We start from the raw sequence: 20,444 nt of genomic DNA, 5'->3' as shown, positions 1-20,444 counted from the left end.
CAGGGTTTCTCTGTATAGACCTGGCTGTCCTGGAACTCACTTTGTAGACCAGGCTGGCCTTGAACTCAGAAATCCACCTGCCTCTGCCTCCCGAGTGCTGGAATTAAAGGGGTGCGCCACCATGCCCGGCTGTTTTTGTTTTTGTTTTTTTTAGGATGTATTTATTTTTATTTATATGAGTACACTATAGCTGTCTTCAGACACACACCAGACCCCATTATAGATAGTTGTGAGCCATCATGTGGTTGTTGGGAATTGAACTCGGGACCTCTGAAAGAGCAGTCAGTGTTCTTAACTGCTGAGCTATCTCTCCAGTCCCATATTTTTTTTTAAAGATTTATTTATTTATTACATGTAAGTACACTGTAGCTGTCTTCAGACACTCCAGAAGAGGGAGTCAGATCTCATTACGGGTGGTTGTGAGCCACCATCTGGTTGCTGGGATTTGAACTTCAGACCTTCAGAAAAGCAGTTGGGTGCTCTTACCCACTGAGCCATCTCACCAGCCCCCATATATATATATATATATATATATATATATATATATATATATATATATATATATATTTTTTTTTTTTTTAATATTTCTAAACTAGGAGGTGGTAGTGCATGTCTCTAATCCCAGCACTCAGGAAGCAGAGGCAGGTGGATCTCTGTGAGTTCAAGGCCAGCCTGGTTTATAGAGCAAGTTTCAGGACAGCCAGAGCTACACAAAAGAAACCTTGTCTTGAAAAACCAAAAATAAAAAAATAAATTAAAAAAAAAGTTAAACTGTGTGTGTGAATGAAGGGAGGAGAGGTTTGCTTGGTTTACACTTTCACATTGCTGTTCCTCACTGAAGGAAGTCAGGACAGGAATTTAGACAGGGCAAAATCCTGGAGTTGATACAGAGGCCATGGAGGGGTGCTGCTTCCTGGCTTGCTTCCCAAGGCTTGCTCAGCCTGCTTTCTTAAAGAACTCAGCACCTAACCCAGGATGGGAACCACTTACCACGGGGTGAGCTTCACAGCGGGGTCTTACTCCTCACTTTCCAGCTTTCCCTGAACAGTTCAGAACCGAGGGTAGCCGAGACAGTTAGGAGGGTAGGAAGACAGAATCCATCTGTGCTAAGAACCAGTGCTAGAGGGATGGGGACCAAGCCCAAGAGCTGGTTATACTGATGCTGTGTGGCAGGTGGGTTCCCTGGGAATTCCTGAAAGGCCACTCAGCAAAAAGTTCCTTGTTTGCGAGATTCATGCAATAAGCCTAGAAAGCCTCTGAGATCCAGCTCCTTTCTCCTGCACGCGTTCCCAGGGACAAGTATCCCGAGCCTGTCTGGAGATCCAGGGCTGAGACTCGTCTGCCCTTCAGCAGTGGCCCACACATGCTTGGGGGCTTGTTCCAGTATGGGCTCCACTTTCCTTTAGCACACAAACACATTAGTCTCCTCTACAGGTGGAGGACCTCAGCTATCCCTGGGAAGACTCCAGAGCCTGAGCCACCTCCTGGAATGACACCAGCTTCAGGATTAACCCCAGAGCCCAGGGCTCTGTACAGCATGGAAGCAGCTCCACACCAGCCCCCCCATCTCCAGGACAGTCCATCTTTTGATTATTTCTTCTAGCCCCTTGTGGCCCTGGGTGTGTGCAGTCTAAAACTTTGCTCCAAGACTAGGTTCCTATGACTGCTGAACAAGGAATAGGGAGCGGACCCCCGACCCACCAAAGTGGAAAACCTTAGTAAAGATGACTCACAAATTATCTCTCAGTGCTGTGAGGACCAGGATGTAAGGCGGGTGTAGCTGTGCTTTGCTGCTTTATGGGCTCTGCTTTCTTCCACCCTTCTCCACCCCTTTCAACCCCTTAACACCAAGAGAGAAAAACAGAGAGGAAAGAGATTCCTGAATAAAGGGGACGACATCATGATTAGACTACTTCCTGCTGATTAAGGGTGTCAAGTTCCTCAGGGCAACTTTGATCTTCACCATCAGGATATCTAATTTCTTCTTGTCTCTTCTTTGTGCACAACTACTTAACCAACTGAGACCAACAACCAACCAACCAACCAACAACCAACTAACCAACCAACAACCCACCTCTCGGGGGCCCTAGCATTTACATACCCTTTGAAAAGTCCCCAGAATTCCAAACATCACACGATCACAGAAACTATCTGTAGCTGGCAAAATCACACCCCTGTAGAGCATGAGGGAAAACACAGTCAGCTTCTGCGGACATTCCACACATGGGATTAAAACGAAAACGCGTTCCCGTAATATTTCTGTGGTTTTCAAAGGAGCCAAAACTCCAAAACTGTCACTACAGGAGGGTGGGTGGGGTTGATCAGTGAGAATTAGCCTGGCAATGGCTATCCTGTAGTAGCTGCCCCCGGGACCCACGGCTGGTGCTTCCTAAATGACACTTGAGCAGGTGGTAAGGAAGAGCATGAGAAAGGACAAGTCCTGATGTGACTCTGAATGTCCTGCCAGGTCACCACAGTGGGTGATGTCTCCATAGCCCAGTGCTATACTCACCCTTCTAGTCCCTCTTAGCAGTATTCAGGAAGTGGCTCAGACGTCCTCCCTTGGACTACCACCAAGTGATGAAGATAGAGAACTCATGGATGCACTGGGCCTCTGACTTAATATCTCCTGGTGTATGTGTGTTGAGGGTTGGGCTATAGTCTGGTGATTGAGCATTTGCCTCACAGTGGGGGACGGGGGTGAGGGGGGCTGAGGGCTTGCCAATCACGATGCATGCCTGAAGTCCCAGTTAACTTTTTCCCCCCCCTTCTCTTTGTTTTCTTGAGATAGGGTTTCTCTGTGTAGCCCTTGCTGTTCTGGAACTGTATTTGTTTGTTTGTTTGGTTGGTTTTTCGAGACAGGGTTTCTCTGTATAGCCCTGGCTGTCCTGGAACTTACTCTGTAGACCAGGCTGGCCTTGAACTTCCAAGTGCTGGGATTAAAGGTGTGCGCCATCACCACCTGGCTAGAACTGTTTTTGTTTTTTTGTTTATTTTAAGATCTATTTACTATTATAAGTACACTGTAGCTGTCTTCAGACACACCAGAAGAGGGCATCAGATCTCATTACAGATGGTTGTGAGCCACCATGTGGTTGCTGGGATTTGAACTCAGGACCTTCGGAAGAGCAGTCAGTGCTCTTAACCACTGAGCCAGCCCCTAGAACTGGTTTTTATAGACCATGTTGGCCTTGAACTCAGAGACCTACCTGCCTCTGCCTCCTGAGGACTGGGGTTAAAGGCCTGTGCTAACATGTCCAGCAACTCCCAGCTACTCTTGGCTGCAAGGCTTTGCAGCTAATCTGAGCAACAGAAAAAAAGGAAAGAGAGAAAGAAAGAGAGAAAGAAAGAAAGAAAGAAAGAAAGAAAGAAAGAACAAAGCGGATGTGGGAGCTCATGGCTGTGGTCCCAGCATTTGGGAGGCTGAAGCAGGAGGGTTGCTGCTGACCAACAGAGCCTATAGACTAAGACCCTATCTCATAACTAGAACAAGAACAAAGGGAGGGAGGATGAAGATAAGTAACAGAAACCCAGAGGTCTTGTCTCAGGGGTTTTATTGCCATGAAGAGACTCCATTCGGCAGCTCTTCTAAAGGAAAACATCTCATTGGGTCTGGCTTACGCTTTCAGAGGTTTAATCCATTATTGTCATGGAGAGTAGCAAGACTGAATCAGGGCCGACTTGCTGCTGGAGGATGGGCTTAGTTAGAGTTCTGCATTCTGAAGGCTGCAAGAAACTGTAAGTCACACACGGGCATAGCTTGAGTATATAAGACCTCAAAGCCTGTCCCCACAGAGACAATCGTCTTCCAACAAGACCACACCTCCTAATAGTGCCATTCCCTATGGGCCAAGCATTTAGACACGGCATTTAGAATTCATGCAGGCCATTTCTATTCAAACCACCACAAGGCATAAGGAGTAATTCTCTGTATTCTGAGACTCTGGCTACAGCCAGTGAAAGATAAAAGCTCCCCCCCCCCCACTCCCCAAAGAAATACAATGTAAAGAATTACTTTTTGAGGCTGGGTGTGGTGGCACATGTTTTTAATCCCAGCACTAGAGAGGCAGAGGCAGTCGGATCTCTGAGAGTTTGGGGCCAGCCTGGTCTAAACCTTGTCTCAAGAAACCAAATTTGACACAAAGGACACACACAGGCCCCCTCCAGCCTGCTTACCCCCTTTTCCTTGTCACCTATGTTACAGAACGAGTCACCTTTTCACGATTCCCAGAGAAGACAGGGTCAAATAGAACGTTCAGAACCTCGAAATGAAAACTTGATCCCTCCTACTTTCCTTCTTTTTTACTTTTTCAACAGCAGCGAGAAGTCTCACAGAAAAAGTAGCAGCAGAATGCACCCAAAGTAGTTTCAAATGCGGCAGAGAAGGGTTGGGCAAAGTGCACAACTCCTACAGTGCACGCACACTACCCGAAGAGATGGTCCACGGCCGCAGGTGAAGCCCCTAGCACCCTCCGGAGATTAGAATCATTAGTGAGCGTCCTCCAAGCCTTCGTGTCATCGTGGATAGTTTGGGGATCTGAGCTGGGGTTGGGGCTGTGCCCCTCAACAGCCGTGTCCTTTTCAGACTGCTGACCCATTTAGAATGAGGACGTCGCAGCAGAACGGGGTAAGGAACTAAATCACTGTGTCACACCTTCAAAACAGCAAATAGGTTCCCGCGTGGTGACGCTCATCTGTGAGTTCCGCTTTCAGGGGGCCGAGGCAGGAGCATCTCAGGGAATTGAAATCCAGTCTGCTCGCTGTACAGTGAAACTATGCATCCAAGTGAAGAAAATCAAACAAACCTCCCATAGACCTCGGTCTGAGTTGGTGTGGAGATCGGGAGGGAGCTAGAGGCATCCGAGTTGGGGCCACTCCGTAGAACCTGTCTCTGCAGGAGCACGGTCAACCCGGCGAGCGCCGGGACGACTCCCGCGAGACATTGCCAGGGCGCGGCGGGCGTTGCCAAGGGCAACGGCGCGGGGCTGCGCAGGCGTGATGGGGGCGCGCTCGCCTTGCTGCCGCCTCGCCTTTCCCTTTAAGCTTAGGCCAGCCGCGTCGCCGCTTCATGAATGGAACCCACGTGACCAAACATCATGTGACGTCTGAGGAGCGGCGGCGGCGGCGGATTCTGAGCCCGGTCCGGCCCGGCCTTCCCAGCGCGCTTGGCCCGGCCCGCGCAGGCGGCCAGTCCTCCTAAGCCCCCGGCCCGGACCCTTCGCGCCCGCCCCAGCCCCGCGCAGCCCCGGAGCGCGCGCGCGCGGCCCCGCCCCAGCCCCGCCTTGGCCCGCCCGGGCCCGCAGTGTGGTGAGTGCGCGGGGCTGGGGCGGGCGGCGGGGCCTGGCCTCGGGGTTGCGGCGCACCCGACGGCAGCGCGTGCCTTGGTTTCCCCGCCAGCCGGCTGTTCGCCTGTGTCCCCCTAGAGCCGGCGGACCGGGCGACCGCGAGGCTGGGGACGGGCGTGCGCGCGGCGGCGGACCCCGGGTGCCCTGCGGGGGGCGCGATTTAAGGGCGAGCTGCGCGCGTCTGCCCGGGTCAGCGGGGTGGCCGCACCGAGCTGCTGACTCATCAGGTGTCCGTCGGCTTCCGCGCGGGCGGGGTCGCGCGCGGGCCCACAGGGGAGGCGGCGGGGAGACCCTGCTGCGCGGCTTGGGCTCGCCACGCGGGTGCGAGCCCAGCGGAGACGTGCTGAGTCATCAGCATGAGGTCACTCGGTGCTCCTGCTGACGCTGGGCCAGGGCGGGGGGCCGGGGCCCGCTATCGGCCGGTCTAGTCGGGAGACAGGGCTCGATCCGGGTGGTGAAGGTCGGGCCGGGATCCGGGGTCGTGTTTAAGTTTGACAGACCTGTGAGTTGGAGGCAAAGGCTCCGAAGGAGGCATTGCAGGGGCGCGCCGCAGGTTTCTCCCGGGGTGGAAGGTAAAGCCCCGGGCGTGCGCATCCTTGCCTGGTTCTTGGGCTCCTGGCCCGGGTCCCACAACTGGGGCAGTTCCCCAAACCCGGAGACCGATCGGTGTACGCTGAGGGGAGGAGCTTAGGTGGGCCGAGCCAGCTCGTCTGGGAAGCAAGCTTTCCTTCTCTGTGACCCTGAATGGCCAGGCTTCGTCGGTCCTAGATGGGGAAGACCGGGAGGCAGGGGGAGAAGGGTCTGTGGCTTGAAAGAAGCTGGGGCAGCTCTAACCAGCTAAGGAGAGCAGAGTGTGGATCTAGGCAGCTGGTGAGAGTTTTTGAGGTGCAACCATGGAGTAGAAGATGTAGTTTTATTTATCCCAATGTTATTCCTTTCAGAAGAGTTTGGGGTCCCACTGTTGCCTGGAGTTACCAAAAAGTGTGTGTGCCCTGTTGGGTGTCTGGAGACTCTTGGGAGGTGACAGTTTTGTGGGGTGTGGCTGAATGGCTGTTTACTGACTTATCTGTCGTGAAGGTTCTTGAACTCCATCCTACTGCTTTCCTTGCCCAGGGATTCATGTCTAGACTGTGCTTACCTTGTGGTTTGTGCTAAGGGATGTCCCCTTAACCCTGAGCCCTGAGGCTGCTCATAGGTGCAGTGTTTTTTTCATTTGGTGTGGAACTTGCCCTATGAAACTTCAAGGTTCCAGAAAATTGTTAAACTCCGGAGGCACTGTGCTTCAGTGAACTTAATGTTTTCCGTTCTCTTCAAACAATGTCAGTACCTGAAGGAGAGAAGACCTACGTAGGGGGTCTCCTGCATTGAGGTTTACAGGCAAGGTTTAGCAAGGAAGGGTCACTATCTTGCTTGAGACTAATGTCCAGATTGTCTAGTGTGAGAGGACAGAGGTGCCCAAACCCCTTCTTTAAGGGTCAGCCTGAATGAGTGGTCCAGAGCCCCTTGGTGTCTTGAGTCTGTCCATAACTGTGAGTACTTGGAGGGCTGAGTTGGAGGCAGCAGGTCCAGATCAGCTTCTCTGAGCTTCTTCCTCAGGCTCTGGAAAGCTCTCTAAACTGTATCCCTCAGCACAGCTGTCCCCCCCAGAACTGTCTGCCTAGTCACTGTGTCCCTAGGTTTGCAGAAGCCAGGCAGGTAGCTGGAAGAATTGGCTTTCCTGAGACCTGCCCTTCCCCCTTAAGCACACATGCGTATAAACATGTACACACACTCGCTCTAACACACACACATTCTCTCTCTCTCTCTCTCTCTCTCTCTCTCTCTCTCTCTCTCTCTCTCTCTCTCTCTCTCTCTCTCTCTCTCTCTCGTGCACCTTTGATCAGGAGGCAGTTGGCTGCACTTGTGCTGAGTTCAGGCCTTTGGTGGAGGTAAAATCTGTTGAGAAGGCACTTTTCAGCTCCCAGCCGCCACACTCTGCACTTTCCTGTGCGATCTCAGGAAGTCACCGTTTTGAGCTCAGCAGTCTGTATAAGGGAAGCTCCTGCCAGGACTGTCCCCTCACCTCGACTTATGCTCCTAGTGTGAGTATAGGGCCAACTTGTAAGAAAGACAGATGCCCTTCAGACCTCTAGATCTGAGTTCTGCCTTTCTCTTTGATCTAGCAGTACTGTTGCCTCTGAAAATGCTCCTAATCTAGTCCTGTAGATTTAGTCCTGGTTTGCTTGCTCAGTGTTTGCATGTAGCCACACCTCCTGTTCAAAGCTAAAAGCAGTAGGGTAAAGCTAATGAGAATGTGTTAGTTCCTTTGATAAGATGAACCAACTCCCCATCCAGCACATTTTTGCCTGAAGTGCTCACAGACCTGCAGCAACCTCACTTCCCTCATTTCCCTGCACCTAACCTGGAAAGGAGAGGATGTGCCTGTGGGACTGGTGGGTGTTGGGCTAAGTGGGGATTCCCAGCCTAGGTACACAAGAATGTCCTTGGCAAGGCTTTAGAAAGCTGAAAATGAGGTTGAGCCCGGAGGGGCGGCTGACTGTAGGAGGGACCTGTTTTGCTTTTGTTCCCTGGCCCTGTGGTCACTGACCCTAGGCAGAGAGCCAAAGACCAGTCAGTGACCTGAAGGGGCTGGCTCTTGCCTGCTTCCAGCTAACAGTGCTCTTCCTCTGCTAATTGTGGGAGCCCTTGTGAAACACCCTGTGTCGGGTGGGGCAAGAGTACAGGATGCTGCAACCAAGCCACAGGATGGTTACCCCATCTGTAAAGGAGATGGACGGGGAGGACTGGAGGGGCCTGGGCTCAGCTCCTCCCAGCCGGATTGCCTGCTACCTGGAAGGTGAGAGGATTCCCAGTCAGCCAGTTAGAACAAACCTTATCCTCTGCCAGACTGAGGCAGGAAGCAACCTCCTACCTAAGTCCTAGAGGGAGAAAGGGCTTTCTTTTGTCCTGGGCCAGCTTAGGGAACATATATGGGAAGTAGGACCTTGGAATACAGGGTCCCTGGCTGATCCTTGCTTGCTGTTGGTCCCAGTAGTGGGTCTCCTGGGGAACTGCTGGCTGGCCAAAGGACCGGGAGAACGGCTCAGGAAGGGAGGGAGGCGATCCGCTGAGTCAGCATGACTCGCCAGGAACAGGGCGCTCTGGGGCAGCACTGGGGTTATTTTTAAAGCTCAGCTTCCTTCTAGGCTTGCCCCTCCTGCAGCCCAGACCTTCTAATCTCTCTCTGCTCCCTTTGTCTTCTGCCTTCACATTGCTCCTGCTTCTTCCCTGGGAAAAAAATCTCCCGACCTCCCACCTGGCTCTCTAGGGACAGGGCCTTCTGAAGCAGCCAAGCTCAGGTCAGGTGAGGGGCAAGGTTCTGTGGGCTGAGCACCAGGCAGCAAGCTTCCTGTTGGGGTGTAAAAGAGTCTCAGGGTCCTGACCTATGCTCTGTGTCTTGCAGAGTGCCTGCTCACTGTGTCCCCCGGGTTATGACGACCCCCAATAAAGGAAACAAGGCCTTAAAGGTGAGTAGAGAGGCTGGGCTTGGGGTGCGTCGGGCTGGGCATGCCTACTCTGCCATGACCCTGTGTGCTGTGCCACTCCAGGTGAAGCGGGAGCCAGGCGAGAATGGCACCAGCTTGACCGACGAGGAGCTGGTAACCATGTCGGTGCGAGAGTTGAACCAGCACCTGCGAGGCCTCTCCAAGGAAGAGATCATCCAGCTGAAGCAGCGGAGGCGCACACTGAAGAACCGGGGCTACGCGGCCAGCTGCCGCGTCAAGCGGGTGACACAGAAGGAGGAGCTGGAGAAGCAGAAGGCGGAGCTCCAGCAGGAGGTGGAGAAGCTGGCCTCGGAGAATGCCAGCATGAAGCTGGAGCTCGATGCCCTGCGCTCCAAGTACGAGGCCCTGCAGAACTTTGCCAGGACCGTGGCCCGCAGCCCTGTGGCCCCAGCTCGGGGTCCCCTTGCTGCTGGCCTGGGGCCCCTGGTTCCTGGCAAGGTGGCTGCCACCAGCGTCATCACAATAGTAAAGTCCAAGACGGATGCTCGGTCATAGGGACACGTGCAGTTGCCAGGCAGGTCTTTGAGGGGCCACTAGGTGCGTGGCAGAGTTGGCAGCCCCGTCCCTCTTCCTTTCATTTCCCTTCCTTTCTCCTCTCCCTTCCCTGTTTCCTTCCCTGCAAAGCACAACCTGCACCCAGGGGCACTGGGCTGAGCCCCTTGATCATCTTCGTTGTCACGCCTGTGTTTCGTACGTTGGGATCAGCCAGTTCAACAGTGATGTTGGGTTGCCCTTAACCCCTTTGTACCAAGGCCGTGCAGGCTAGGAGTCCAGAGTGGGCGCTGTGGGAGTGGACGAGAGTGCACGTGGGCAAGTGTACTGGTCTTGGGGCTGCCCTTGTCTCCCTGGTGGTCTGCAGTGGGATTTGAGCGCTTTCCTTTCAGAAGTCCAGTGGGGCTCTCAGCTTAATCCAGAAGGAAGAGATGGGCTCTGCCCTGAAAAGTGGTTATGTCTTGACGCCCCTGGGTGAATAGGCCACCAGCCTGGGCACTGGGGCAGGAACCATGGTGCTGGAGCCTGGCACAGTGCACCGGACAAGACCGAATCGCCGGTTATGAGTGTGGGTGGAAGGTGTGTCTGTGTGTCCGATGGGTCCGGTGTCACTGTTTACATGACCTATTTGTGTGGTTATATAGCCCTTTATTTAAAAGAGAAGTTCCTTTTACGGAGTTATTAAATTATATGTTTAAGAGCTAAAACGAAAAAAAAAAGCTGCAGAGTATTTATAAAATTGTCTTAAAAAACAAAAACAAAAACAAAAAAAACATTTGACCGTATACATGGAAAAGGGAAGAAAGTATAGTAGAAACTTTGCTAGTTTAAAAAAAAAATCCCTTTCTTGTAAACCTGGGGACAGCGCTGTGGCTGTTGGAGTTTAGTTTTTATACACAGAGTTATCAGACATTACTTATAAAACTTAGTTTAAAAAAAGAAAAAAAAAAAAAAGCCAAGCTGCGAGCCTACCGGAGGCCGTCCTCTTTGATATCTCTTTTGCAATTGTACCGAAAGTGACTTACTCCTCTTCCCTTCCTGCTTCCGTCTTGCCGGTGCCGTGGTGTTGTCCGTGCCTGGTGAGGTTTTGTGCAGCCGTAAAGTGCTGGTGCTTCTGGTGACCTTTGACCTGTGGCTGTCCCTGTGTTTTGTGTGTGTGCGTATTTGGGTTTTTTTTTTTTTTTTTTGGGTTTTGTTGTGGTTTTGCTTCTGCGGGCTTGCTGGACCTGGGCAGGATGTACTCCCCTGGGGTACCGGGGCCTGCCTGCGGCTTACCTTCTGCTGCACTTCTCCATTCCTCTGCCACGTGGTCCCTCTGAGCCTTTGCTTGGCATTGTGGGTCTAGGGCTTGGGTTAAGGCAGTGGCAGAGTAAGTGAAGTTGGGAGCTATCGGCCCCCCACGCTGCTTCCACATCCACCACCTCTGGCCCTGGGTGGTGACATTGCAGGGACCAAGGTGTCACTGTGGGTGCCCACAGGGCTGTGGCCTACCTGTCCTTGGCCGTCTTCCTTCTGGCCTCAGCTTAGTTCCTATAGGCTTCGTTGGGGTCTCCGCCCCAGGGCCCTCCCTTGTGGGTTGGGAGACCTGTCACTCACGTGTTTCTGAAGCCCCGTTCTGTGGGGTGTTGTTTCCCAGGCAGATTGGTCGGGGGCCCCACTGAGGGCAACCATTCTTCCCTGTGTCACTGTGAGAGCCTGGAGGCCTCCACCATCGCCAGACAAGGGCTTTGGCCCTAGGGCCAGGTCTGTTCTTCCCCAGTGTCCGCAGCTTTTGGCTCTGGGCCCTCACTCTGCCTCCTTCAGGATCTGCGTCTTCCAGGGATCCGCTGTTCGACTTGGAGGTGCTTCTCTGCAGGTTCCAAGCCTGCCTCCTCACCCCACCTTTCCAGTGGAGGCTGCCCACCTTCCAGGCTTGGCTCAGGAAGCTCCTCATAAGCGGATACCCACCTGCAAGAGGCTACATCCCTGTGTGGGCGGTCACATGGCCTCCTGCTGACATAGCTGGTGTCTTCTCTGGGGCCCCTGGATCCCTGAAAAGCACAGAAATGTGGTCTGGTGAAAGGAAAGACTGGCCTGACAGGCCTTTACCTCGTAGGCAGCAGGATTTTTACTCAGTTTGACGCAGCGTGCAGGGCTCTGAAAGCAGGACCTGTGCCACCCTGGCGTTTTGGTGGGCTACTATGGCTCAAGGTGCTCAGACAGTCCCATTGATGCCTGAGTTGGATATGAGTGGGAATCTGGACTGTTGATTCTGAGTTACCAGATGACCTCATCCCCTCCCTTTGGTTCTGTGACTGGTATACAGAAGTGCTGCCTGGCAGCAGAGCTGGTGTGGACCGTGCCCATGCCTGGAGGACGAGAGGCTTTCTGAGTGTTTTGGTACTGGCTGGGCTGCTGTGTAAAGCTGAGAATGGCCCAGTGCCTCAGTCCAGCCTCCTGGGAGGATGAGGAAGAGGAGGCTGCGGCTGGGTATGTGTTAAACAGGAGTAGTAGGTCTTTGCTTCTGAACAGGATAGAGCTATGCTCAAGGCTTTCAGGTTTGCAGCACCTGCTTCTTGAGTCTGGGGAACTTTCCCTGTTGAGCCAGCCCTGCAGCTCCACTCCCTGTCCCTTGCCCTTGATTTCCTGACAGTAAATCCTGTGTCCATTTGTGACTGTTGGCTGTTTCTCTGATCATTGTTAATTCCGTTTTCCTACTGTGAGGGTGTTGTGTTTGACTTTCTGACACAGCGAATGGAGAGCTTGGGCTGAGGCCAGGTCTCCCAAACTTCTCCGCTAAGTAAACCATAATGTGTGACTTCCCTCCTACCTTGACTCTGCCTGACTTCTTCCTTGGACATAGACACTCAGATTTCAAAGAAAGTCCACAGTTTCCTCTGTAGAGTATGGTCCCAGAGAGTCCCCCCTGTGTTGTGTGCAGCTGGGTGTGGTGCCTGCTGTGCAGGGAGCCAGTGGCAACACTGTGTTAACAGGGATCACCACCATCACCCGGCTTCCAGCAGGCTGGTCTCAGCTCATCTTTCAGTTCTATGTGTGCTCTGTTAGCCTTGGTGATCAGGGCCAGGGTTTGCAGCTTTGATAAACTACTTGGAGATGGTGAGGCCACTTCCCTGCTACCTCCCTCTCTGGTGTGGCCACTTGGCTAAAGCTCCCATCCGCAGCTGGGATGTCTGAGCCACAGCCTGCTACACTGTTTCCCCTCTGGGATCTTCTGAGTTACTTTTTTAGGCTGTGGTTTAGTGAAAGGAACCAACACATTAACAATCTCCCCAGAAGCCACTGAATAATTCTTGGCATATTTTCTCAGTGCCATTGGCCGCCTGGTTTGGGAGCAGTTGTGGAACAGAGGACAGATCGGTACCATACAGAGGCATGGGTTCGCTGTAGCTGCTCACAGTTTGCCTGTTCCTGGCGTGTGTCCTAGGTGTGTGCTATACCTGCTGGGCCAGCTACACACATACGTACCCTGCCCCTGGAGCAACGGCATTAATATAGCACGGGTGTCTCTGGAAGTGTGAGGTAGAGTGTTCTAGGAAGTGTTCCTGATAAGATTTCCTTGTTCTCTAGGGCCCCCGTTGGGCTTTTGGCCCCTCCAGCAACTTTATGCCCCAACCCCACTTTTCCTCCCATTCTCTGTCTGCTAGTCTCTGAAGCCTTTAACCAAATGGGAATGGGTACAGAAAGCCTTCTCCTGGCAACTTAGGGCAACAGGACAAGGGCTATTGTGTGTCCAGCTCTGTTGGTCTCCTGGTGCTGAGAGGTGTGTCCAAGCAGAGTTGATCAGCCCCTGCCTGCCCTGCAGGGCTGAAGCCAGGGGGAAGGTTAGTAGAGAGTACCCTAAATGGGGTGAGGGTCCTTCAACATCCAAGTGAGGAGGGGCTGTGGTGTGGCTGCAAGGTGAGACCCTGTCTCCTGCACCTGGGTAGGGCCATAGGGGATCTGGCTGCAAGGTGAGGCCTGGACTTGGAGAGCAATCAGTCTCCTGGCCTCAGCAGGCAGCAGCCTTGGTGCCCACCCGTGCCCTGCGCAGTATTTATTGCTAAATTATTGTCCAGGAGGGGCGGCACTGGGCCTGGCCCCCCGGGTATTTATTGCTGTACATAGTGTATGTTTGTGATATATAAGGTTTTCTTTATTTTGTATATGATCAATAAACGCCTTTTAAAGAGATCTGGTGGTATTTCTTTGAAATCCCGAAGGAGCAAGGGTGGGAAGGGCGAGCCGGAAGAGGTGGAAAGGGCCGGGCCCGCGCATGCGTCTCTGTAGCTGCCGGATGAGGCGGAAGCGGAAGCCGGAAGCGCAGTCAAAGGAGCGATGGCAGCCGGTGGCGGTCTGAGCCGCTCGGAGCGCAAAGCTGCTGAGCGGGTCCGGAGGCTGCGGGAGGAGCAGCAGCGGGAGCGCCTCCGCCAGGTGAGCCACTGCCGTGCCCGCGCTCGCGCCGGCGCGCGCGGTCGCTCACCCGCTGCTCGTCCGTAGGTGTCACGCATCCTGAGGAAGGCGGCTGCAGAGCGCAGCGCGGAGGAGGGCCGGCTCTTGGCCGAGAGCGAGGATCTGGTGACCGAGCTGCAGGGTCGAAGTCGGCGGCGTGAGGGCCTCAAGCGCCGCCAGGAGGAGGCGAGTCGCGGGCAGCGGGTGCTGGGCGGCGGGCTGCGGGAGGCGAGCGGCGGCAATAACCAGCCTGGCTCCTATCAGGTGTGTGATGACCCGGAGGAGCTGCGGAGGAAGGTCCGCGAACTGGCCGGAGCTGTCCGAAGTGCCAGGCACTTGGTTGTCTACACGGGCGCTGGAATCAGCACAGTGAGTGAGGGCCTGCGCGTTGCTTCGGGTGTGAGGCGCCCCCTTCTGGGATGCAAACTCGGGCTGTACAGTGCTGGAGTTCAAAATCTCGCTCACCTTTGAAGTAACTTCAAGGTGTCCTTTCTCAGAGACCCGAAGCAATTCTAGATTTAAGACTTAACTAAGGCAACGTGACAGTGGTGGCACATTCCTTTAGTCCCAGCACTTGGGAGACAGGAGGATCTCTGTAATTTCAAGATCAGCCTGGTCTGCATAGGGACTGCATAGGGAGTTCTAGGTCAGCCAGGGCTAAAGAATAAGTCAATAAATAATAATTAAGCTAAGTCAAAGAGTTACAGAATGCGTAGTTTCTGACTGCCAATCAAACATGGAACAGTAGTAGGGCATAGTAGCCAACTGCCTGCTAATGCCTTCTCCCTTAAAGTGCAGACAAATTGATCGATTTACGTGATGTGGACAAACTGGAGCCCTAGTCTTTCTCCTGAGCCTGTACTCCTTGAAGAAAGATAAATGGAAAACTAGTGTCGAGTCCCAAATCTCCAATCTCAGGACTCAGGAGGTGGGGCCTGGTAGAGGAGGAAGATCAAGATCAAACTCTTGAGAGCAGCCTGGCTCGAAGCTCCATGCAAGACCCTGGCTCGGGGAAAAAAAAAAAAAAAACCAGACAGAGTCCTGGTACAATAGGTACATTTGAGAAATGCTGTCCTCTTGACTCTGAGAGCTCTCCTGGGAAGGCTGAGGGATGACTAGCTTTGAAGTTGAATATTTGACCTCAGGCGAACTCGGCTTCTATTCTGAGAAGCCCTGAGGTGGTCTGGAGAGATGGCTCAGTGGGTAGCGTGCCTGCTATGCAAGCGTGAAGACCCGAGTTTGGACTCTCAGAATCCATGTGAAGAAGCTGAGCAGTACCACACTCTGTAACCCCCAGAACTGGGAAGATAAGCTCAGAAGCCCCCCTGAAGCCCTCTGGCTAGCAGCCTAGCCAGATCCACGAGCTGCAGGTGCATTGAGAGACTAACAACTACAACAACAAAGGTGGGGGAGGCAGTGAGAAGCTCACTGAATACTTAGGCACTTGCTACCAAGCCTGGTGCATGAGTCCGGTCCTCAGAGCTCACACAACAGAAGAGAACTGACCGCCACAAGGTGTCTTCTGACTTCTACTTGTGCATCATGACCCTTGCACGACGTCCCCTTCAACAAATGTGTTAAGAAAAAAAAAATAGTTAAGGTGGACCGTGAGCTTCACACACTGACACGTGTAACGCACACCTCTACACACATGTGCACACATGCAAACACGAATACAAACACATACACAGACAAAAGAGGACCTTTGTTACAAAGGTAGCAGCCAGCAGTCACAAGCACACAGGTGCAAAAACAACTATAGGGCCAGACACAAATGCCAGAACTGGAAAGCCCTAGTGTGGCCTTGCTGCTGTGGTGGCATTGAGTAGGGCTCTGCAGGGAATTGTGGGGACAGTGGCCCAGGAGCAATGTCAGGAGCATTTGCTGCGTCATCTCAGACATCAAGGACAGCAGCATGTGGGGCCCAGCCCTTCATAGCCATCTGATGATCCAGTTATGACTCTACAGCAGTAACTCTGCAAACCTGGTGGCTACTAAAGACCAATTGCAGCTCTTAAACGCGGTCTAAGCACCGTTTGAGGTTCCTCGATGTATTGGAATTACCTGCCAGGGCGGGCACTTCTCTGCTCTTAAGCAACAATGTATACAGGGCTTCCCCAGCCAGGATCCAAAGACTCCTGGCTTCTAGATGGTTTTCTTTTTTGTTATTGTTGTTGTTGGTTGGTTGTTTGTCTCTCGTGGAAAATGACTTAACACTCATCTGTCTGTAGAGGTTTTATGTTAAGTTGGAATAAAAACCTCAGAGCCGCAGGATTTAAGTGTGTGGACAGAGCGCTTCCTCCCGGGGCTATTTGCTAAGCATGACCTGCGCTCTAAAATCTGTTCCTTCAGACACTGATGCGCCTGACCAGTTGTCCCCTTCTGTGTTCAAGACAGATGTGGACACAGCTGCTCACTGTTAGAAAGGATCTTGAAGTAGAGTAGGGTTCTCTGTTTGGTATGTGGAAGGGTGAGCTGGTCCAGGCAGGACAAGAAAGTCACTTGGATGGAGGGAAAGAGCCATACTGGGGTGCATCCCACTTGAGAGTCAGGTCAGCAGTGGATGGGACAGACACTGATTTATAGGCATGTCCTCTGTGGGGAATACTGCAGTACCTGTGGTATCTCTTTTTGTCCGAATGTGCAGGCAGCTTCTATCCCAGATTATCGGGGTCCTAATGGAGTATGGACACTGCTTCAGAAAGGAAGGCCTGTGAGGTGAGCATGTCACAGCTTTCTCCCACGATTAGAGGCGAGCTGCGTCATCTGGCCGCCCTCTCACCTCTGTTTTCTCCAACCGTACAGTGCTGCCGACCTAAGCGAAGCGGAGCCTACCCTCACCCACATGAGCATCACCCGTTTGCATGAGCAAAAGCTGGTAAGAAAGCCGGCCATGGTGGCGCACACCTTCACTCCCAGTGCCTGGGAGGCAGAGGCAGGGGGAGTCTCTGGGTTCATGGACAGCCTGGTCAAGAGTGAGTTCCAGGACAGCCATGGCTGCACAGAGAAATTCTGTCTTGGAAAAACAAAACAAAAGAACAAACAAAAACAAAAAGCTGGAAAGAACCCAGAGCTATACCTCAGTGCCCAGGTGGGAAGCCATCCTGCCTCCTAGTCAGCCCTGTGATAGATAAATAGTCTAGTAGCTCGGACATCTGTGTGCTCCCTGCTCTGCTTTCTCTTCAAGAAGAGTAGCTGTAGCCGGGCGTGGTGGCGCACGCCTTTAATCCCAGCACTCGGGAGGCAGAGGCAGGCGGATTTCTGAGATCGAGGCTAGCCTGGTCTACAAAGTGAGTTCCAGGGCAGCCAAGACTACACAGAGAAACCCTGTCTCGGAAAAAAAAAAAAAAAAGGAAGAATAGCTGTGGTATTCAGGTTCCATTCAGGGCCTTTAGACGACAGCCTAGCTTCAGAGGAGACTCAACAGAAACTTCCAGAGATCCGCTGAGCAAGCGGGGAAGCAGATATGCCTGGGATTTGGGGGAAGGGACATGAAAGATGATGGATGACCCAAGAAGTTATCGATCCAAGGTGTGTGTAGTCCTGCCCACCCTATGTGACCAGTGCCCCAAACTGCTGCTCAGCTTGCAGGACCAGGACAGATGCTTGCCCTCCTAGCTGCTCCCAGTACATTAGAGTTAGTAGAAGAGAAAGAACATGGCGCCTTTCTACCTCAGGGCTTTCCTGAGTTGCCTCCTTGTTTTAGGAACCTTGTCCCTTGTCTCTGGGCTTAGAATAACTCCACTGCCGCAGGGTGCTTCCTCCTGCCACCTTACTTACTGCCACCACGTTCTGTCTTCCAGGTGCAACACGTGGTGTCTCAGAACTGTGATGGGCTCCACCTGCGGAGTGGGTTGCCCCGGACCGCCATCTCAGAGCTCCATGGGAATATGTATATTGAAGTGAGCAGTACCGAGGGGGACCCGGGGCCTGGGTGACAGGCAGATCTCACTCACTGTGCCCTCTCTGTCCCAGGTCTGCACCTCCTGCATCCCTAACAGAGAGTATGTACGAGTGTTTGATGTGACTGAGCGTACTGCCCTTCACCGACACCTGACAGGCCGGACCTGCCACAAGTGCGGGACCCAGCTTCGGGATACCATTGTGCACTTTGGGGAGAGGGGGACATTAGGGCAGCCTCTGAACTGGGAGGCAGCGACCGAGGCTGCTAGCAAAGCAGACACAATCCTGTGTTTAGGGTCCAGCTTGAAGGTATGTGCCGACCATACCATGAACTCGTTGTGGATTGAGCATGTTGCTGGCTTGCCTCCCCAGAGCCATCAGCCGTGAGCGGGTGGTAGGTTTGCGTCTTACTCATCCTCCTCTACTCTGTTGTGTCTGCCCGCTGGAACAGGTACTAAAGAAATATCCCCGCCTCTGGTGCATGACGAAGCCTCCAAGCCGTCGACCCAAACTCTACATCGTGAACCTGCAGGTAACAGCGGGTGCTTAGAGCTTCCTCCTCAGACCCGGGGCTCAGATGGGAAGAGCCGGGGAGATCCTGAAAGTCTTGTACAGGTTCCATTGTGTTCCTGGGGAGTGGTGAGCCAGTCTGCCGGGAGGCCCTCATCTGCCTTCCTTGTCTTTAGTGGACCCCGAAGGATGACTGGGCTGCCCTGAAACTCCATGGGAAGTGTGATGATGTCATGCAACTCCTCATGAATGAACTGGGCCTGGAGATTCCTGTCTACAACCGGTGAGTGGGCGCAGCGTGCCCCCTGCATTCCTGCCCCGTCCCTCCCCTCCGTGTGATGGGCCGTGTCTGTCTGCTGTGGGCCTCAGAGGGACTGGCTGAGGCAAGGCTCCACCACACGTGCACACTCTTCCCCCCTGACTGGTACGGTGCCCAGAATCTCTGAGGGGGATCTGCCAGTGTGCTCTACAGGATGCTCCCACAGATGGTGTGCAGCCTGGGTGGACAGCCGAGAGGGGTGAGAACTGCAGCTCTGGTCAGACACAATCTCTGTCCTTGGTGTGGGGATATTTGGGGAAAACTGAAGCAAATTGCCTTGATACAGAATTGTGATAATTTAGACTTGGTGTGTATATTGAGTGAAAAGTTTACACTTTCTTTCTCTGTGAATTTTCAGGGTCTTATAGGGGAAATCAATAACTTCTTTTAATCAAAGGGTTCAAGAAATTAAGGATCCCTTCACCTCTGGGCCTGGCAATTCTTGTATGTTATGTTTGTGGTGTTCTGTGACGTGGGCCTCTCCTGTGCCACATTGTTGATGTTGTTATTGGTTGTTGTTGTTGTTTTTTTTTTTTTTAACATTAACTTAGCTCATTTTTTAATCAGTGCTTACTTTTATCTTACGTTTATAATATGTGGTTCTACATTTCAATCAGACACATGATTTCTTCATGGTGTAGTCTGTAGGCCACACCTCCCCAGTCAACCGGCCTCTTCCCGCCCCCATCCCTGTCACGCAGTCTGGGAAAGGGAAAAGGGTCTGGTCCATCTGCCCCTATCCATACAAGTGAGAGACGGGGCCCAGAGTTGCTAGCAAGTTATCCTTGGAGGTGAGGCCATCCTGTGGCTAGCACTACCCCTTCCTATGTGTGCAGCTCCCACCAACAGTGGGTGAGACAGAAGAGGCTGTCGAGCGAGGGCTGCTGCTGCCCTGAAGACTTTCCCCTGCAGCTTGGTGTCCCCTGCAGCTTGGTGTCACTGACGCTGCTTCCAGCCAAAGCCCAGATTAAGACATAGGTGGGATGGCAGGTGGCCTCAGACAGCTTTCCTGTGCCTGGGAGGGTTGCGATTCGAGGGGTTTTCAGACCTGCCTGATGCTGCTTTTCTTTCTGTTAGGTGGCAGGATCCAATCTTCTCCTTGGCGACCCCCCTCCGTGCTGGTGAAGAAGGCAGCCACAGTAGGAAGTCACTATGCAGAAGCAGAGAAGAAGCCCCACCTGGGGACCAGAGTGACCCCCTTGCCTCAGCTCCCCCTATCCTAGGAGGCTGGTTTGGCAGGGGTTGTGCCAAGCGTGCAAAAAGGAAGAAAGTGGCATAGCCCGGAGTTGACAAAGAACAGTTGGCACTTTGCAGATGGCTTGACCCTTGTTCAGGGGCTCCGCCCGTGTCGCCGTGAAGGCGAGAGTGCCCCCTCCGGCTCTAGTGGGTGCCGGCTTCGCGGTGACGGTCGTCTTTAGCCATTTGTCCTTGTGGAAAGGCTCTCTTGCACTGCTGTGACTGCCCCGCTATGGGCTTGATCTTCAAGGACACCTCCCTCCTGTTCACCCCTGTACAAAGGTGGCAGCAAGGCCTCTGTGAGAAGAGCTCCGGCCCTTCCCAGGCCTGGCCAGCAGGAGAGTCCACCACTGCCTTACCTCACTCTCCAGGCTAGTCTCAGGGCCTCCCTCTTTCTACTCCTTATCACGTACAAGTGTTCACTTTATAGAAGCCTTTTTCTGTATTGGGTATGCGGCACAGGGAGAATCTAACTAAGCCTCCAGTCTGAGCAAGTCTTATTAAACATCTCTCAATTGCTTTGGTGTCCCGATGACTGTCACACGCACCACCGAGGTGCCTGCATCTGAGGGCCTGCATCGAGGCGCTTTTGAAGAACCCAGCCCCTGAAAATGCTTTTGGTTGGTTGGTTTTTTTGAAACAGGGTTTCCGTGTGTAGCCCTGGCT

The 20,444-nt window shown here is 53.1% G+C and overlaps 2 protein-coding genes, 1 long non-coding RNA gene and 1 other non-coding gene across 14 annotated transcripts; 3 read left to right on the top strand and 1 right to left on the bottom strand.

Annotated features, from left to right (window-relative positions):
* Window positions 1-566: 566 nt before the first annotated feature.
* Window positions 567-4,919, bottom strand: Gm17586 (predicted gene, 17586). The gene is made up of 3 exons (NR_165823.1): window positions 4,177-4,919; window positions 2,102-2,174; window positions 567-1,840 (listed from the first exon to the last, which is right to left on the bottom strand). It is a non-coding gene; the product is annotated as a predicted gene, 17586 (long non-coding RNA).
* On the top strand, window positions 3,714-13,552 carry Mafg (v-maf musculoaponeurotic fibrosarcoma oncogene family, protein G (avian)). 7 transcript variants are annotated; one of them, XM_030245626.1, is made up of 4 exons: window positions 3,714-5,307; window positions 8,653-8,683; window positions 8,788-8,851; window positions 8,933-13,552. In XM_030245626.1, the coding sequence occupies exons 3-4, from the start codon at window positions 8,816-8,818 to the stop codon at window positions 9,383-9,385; spliced, it is 489 nt and encodes a 162-aa protein (XP_030101486.1). In that variant the 5' UTR covers window positions 3,714-5,307; window positions 8,653-8,683; window positions 8,788-8,815; the 3' UTR covers window positions 9,386-13,552. The 7 variants fall into 7 exon arrangements, with proteins under 7 accessions (XP_030101486.1, XP_030101487.1, NP_034886.1 ...); XM_030245627.1 differs by having other exon boundaries at window positions 8,653-8,688; XM_017314307.2 differs by lacking the exon at window positions 3,714-5,307 and adding an exon at window positions 5,308-8,181.
* A 102-nt stretch (window positions 13,553-13,654) lies between these two features.
* Sirt7 (sirtuin 7) lies at window positions 13,655-20,298 on the top strand. 5 transcript variants are annotated; one of them, XR_003949369.1, is made up of 12 exons: window positions 13,660-13,792; window positions 13,859-13,996; window positions 14,075-14,179; window positions 16,458-16,528; window positions 16,616-16,688; window positions 17,614-17,712; window positions 17,786-18,022; window positions 18,165-18,245; window positions 18,400-18,506; window positions 18,901-18,986; window positions 19,379-19,520; window positions 19,620-20,297. XR_003949369.1 is itself a non-coding variant. In NM_001363439.1 (11 exons), the coding sequence occupies exons 1-10, from the start codon at window positions 13,697-13,699 to the stop codon at window positions 19,518-19,520; spliced, it is 1,149 nt and encodes a 382-aa protein (NP_001350368.1). In that variant the 5' UTR covers window positions 13,655-13,696; the 3' UTR covers window positions 19,620-20,298. The 5 variants fall into 5 exon arrangements, 2 of the variants coding, with proteins under 2 accessions (NP_001350368.1, NP_694696.2); NM_001363439.1 differs by lacking the exon at window positions 18,901-18,986 and having other exon boundaries at window positions 13,655-13,792; window positions 19,620-20,298; XR_001779937.2 differs by lacking the exon at window positions 19,379-19,520.
* Window positions 13,793-13,846, top strand: Mir6936 (microRNA 6936). Its single transcript, NR_105901.1, has one exon. It is a non-coding gene; the product is annotated as a microRNA 6936 (primary transcript).
* Window positions 20,299-20,444: the final 146 nt, after the last annotated feature.

This window comes from Mus musculus, chromosome 11, assembly GCF_000001635.26.
Source record: "Mus musculus strain C57BL/6J chromosome 11, GRCm38.p6 C57BL/6J".
In the NCBI taxonomy this organism is placed as follows: domain Eukaryota; kingdom Metazoa; phylum Chordata; class Mammalia; order Rodentia; family Muridae; genus Mus; species Mus musculus.
Note: the sequence above shows the minus strand (reverse complement) of the source record. Positions and strands in the feature narration are given on the sequence as shown.

Coding starts and splice junctions, on each gene's coding strand:
- Mafg (XM_017314307.2), top strand. CDS start 8,070: ATGCTGCAACCAAGCCACAGGATGGTTACCCCATCTGTAAAGGAGATG. Junction 8,182..8,652: donor GATTGCCTGCTACCTGGAAG/GTGAGAGGATTC, acceptor CTGGCTCTCTAG/GGACAGGGCCTTCTGAAGCA. Junction 8,852..8,932: donor AAGGAAACAAGGCCTTAAAG/GTGAGTAGAGAG, acceptor GTGCCACTCCAG/GTGAAGCGGGAGCCAGGCGA.
- Sirt7 (NM_153056.3), top strand. CDS start 13,697: ATGGCAGCCGGTGGCGGTCTGAGCCGCTCGGAGCGCAAAGCTGCTGAG. Junction 13,997..14,074: donor TCAAGCGCCGCCAGGAGGAG/GCGAGTCGCGGG, acceptor GGCTCCTATCAG/GTGTGTGATGACCCGGAGGA. Junction 14,180..16,457: donor CGGGCGCTGGAATCAGCACA/GTGAGTGAGGGC, acceptor CCGAATGTGCAG/GCAGCTTCTATCCCAGATTA.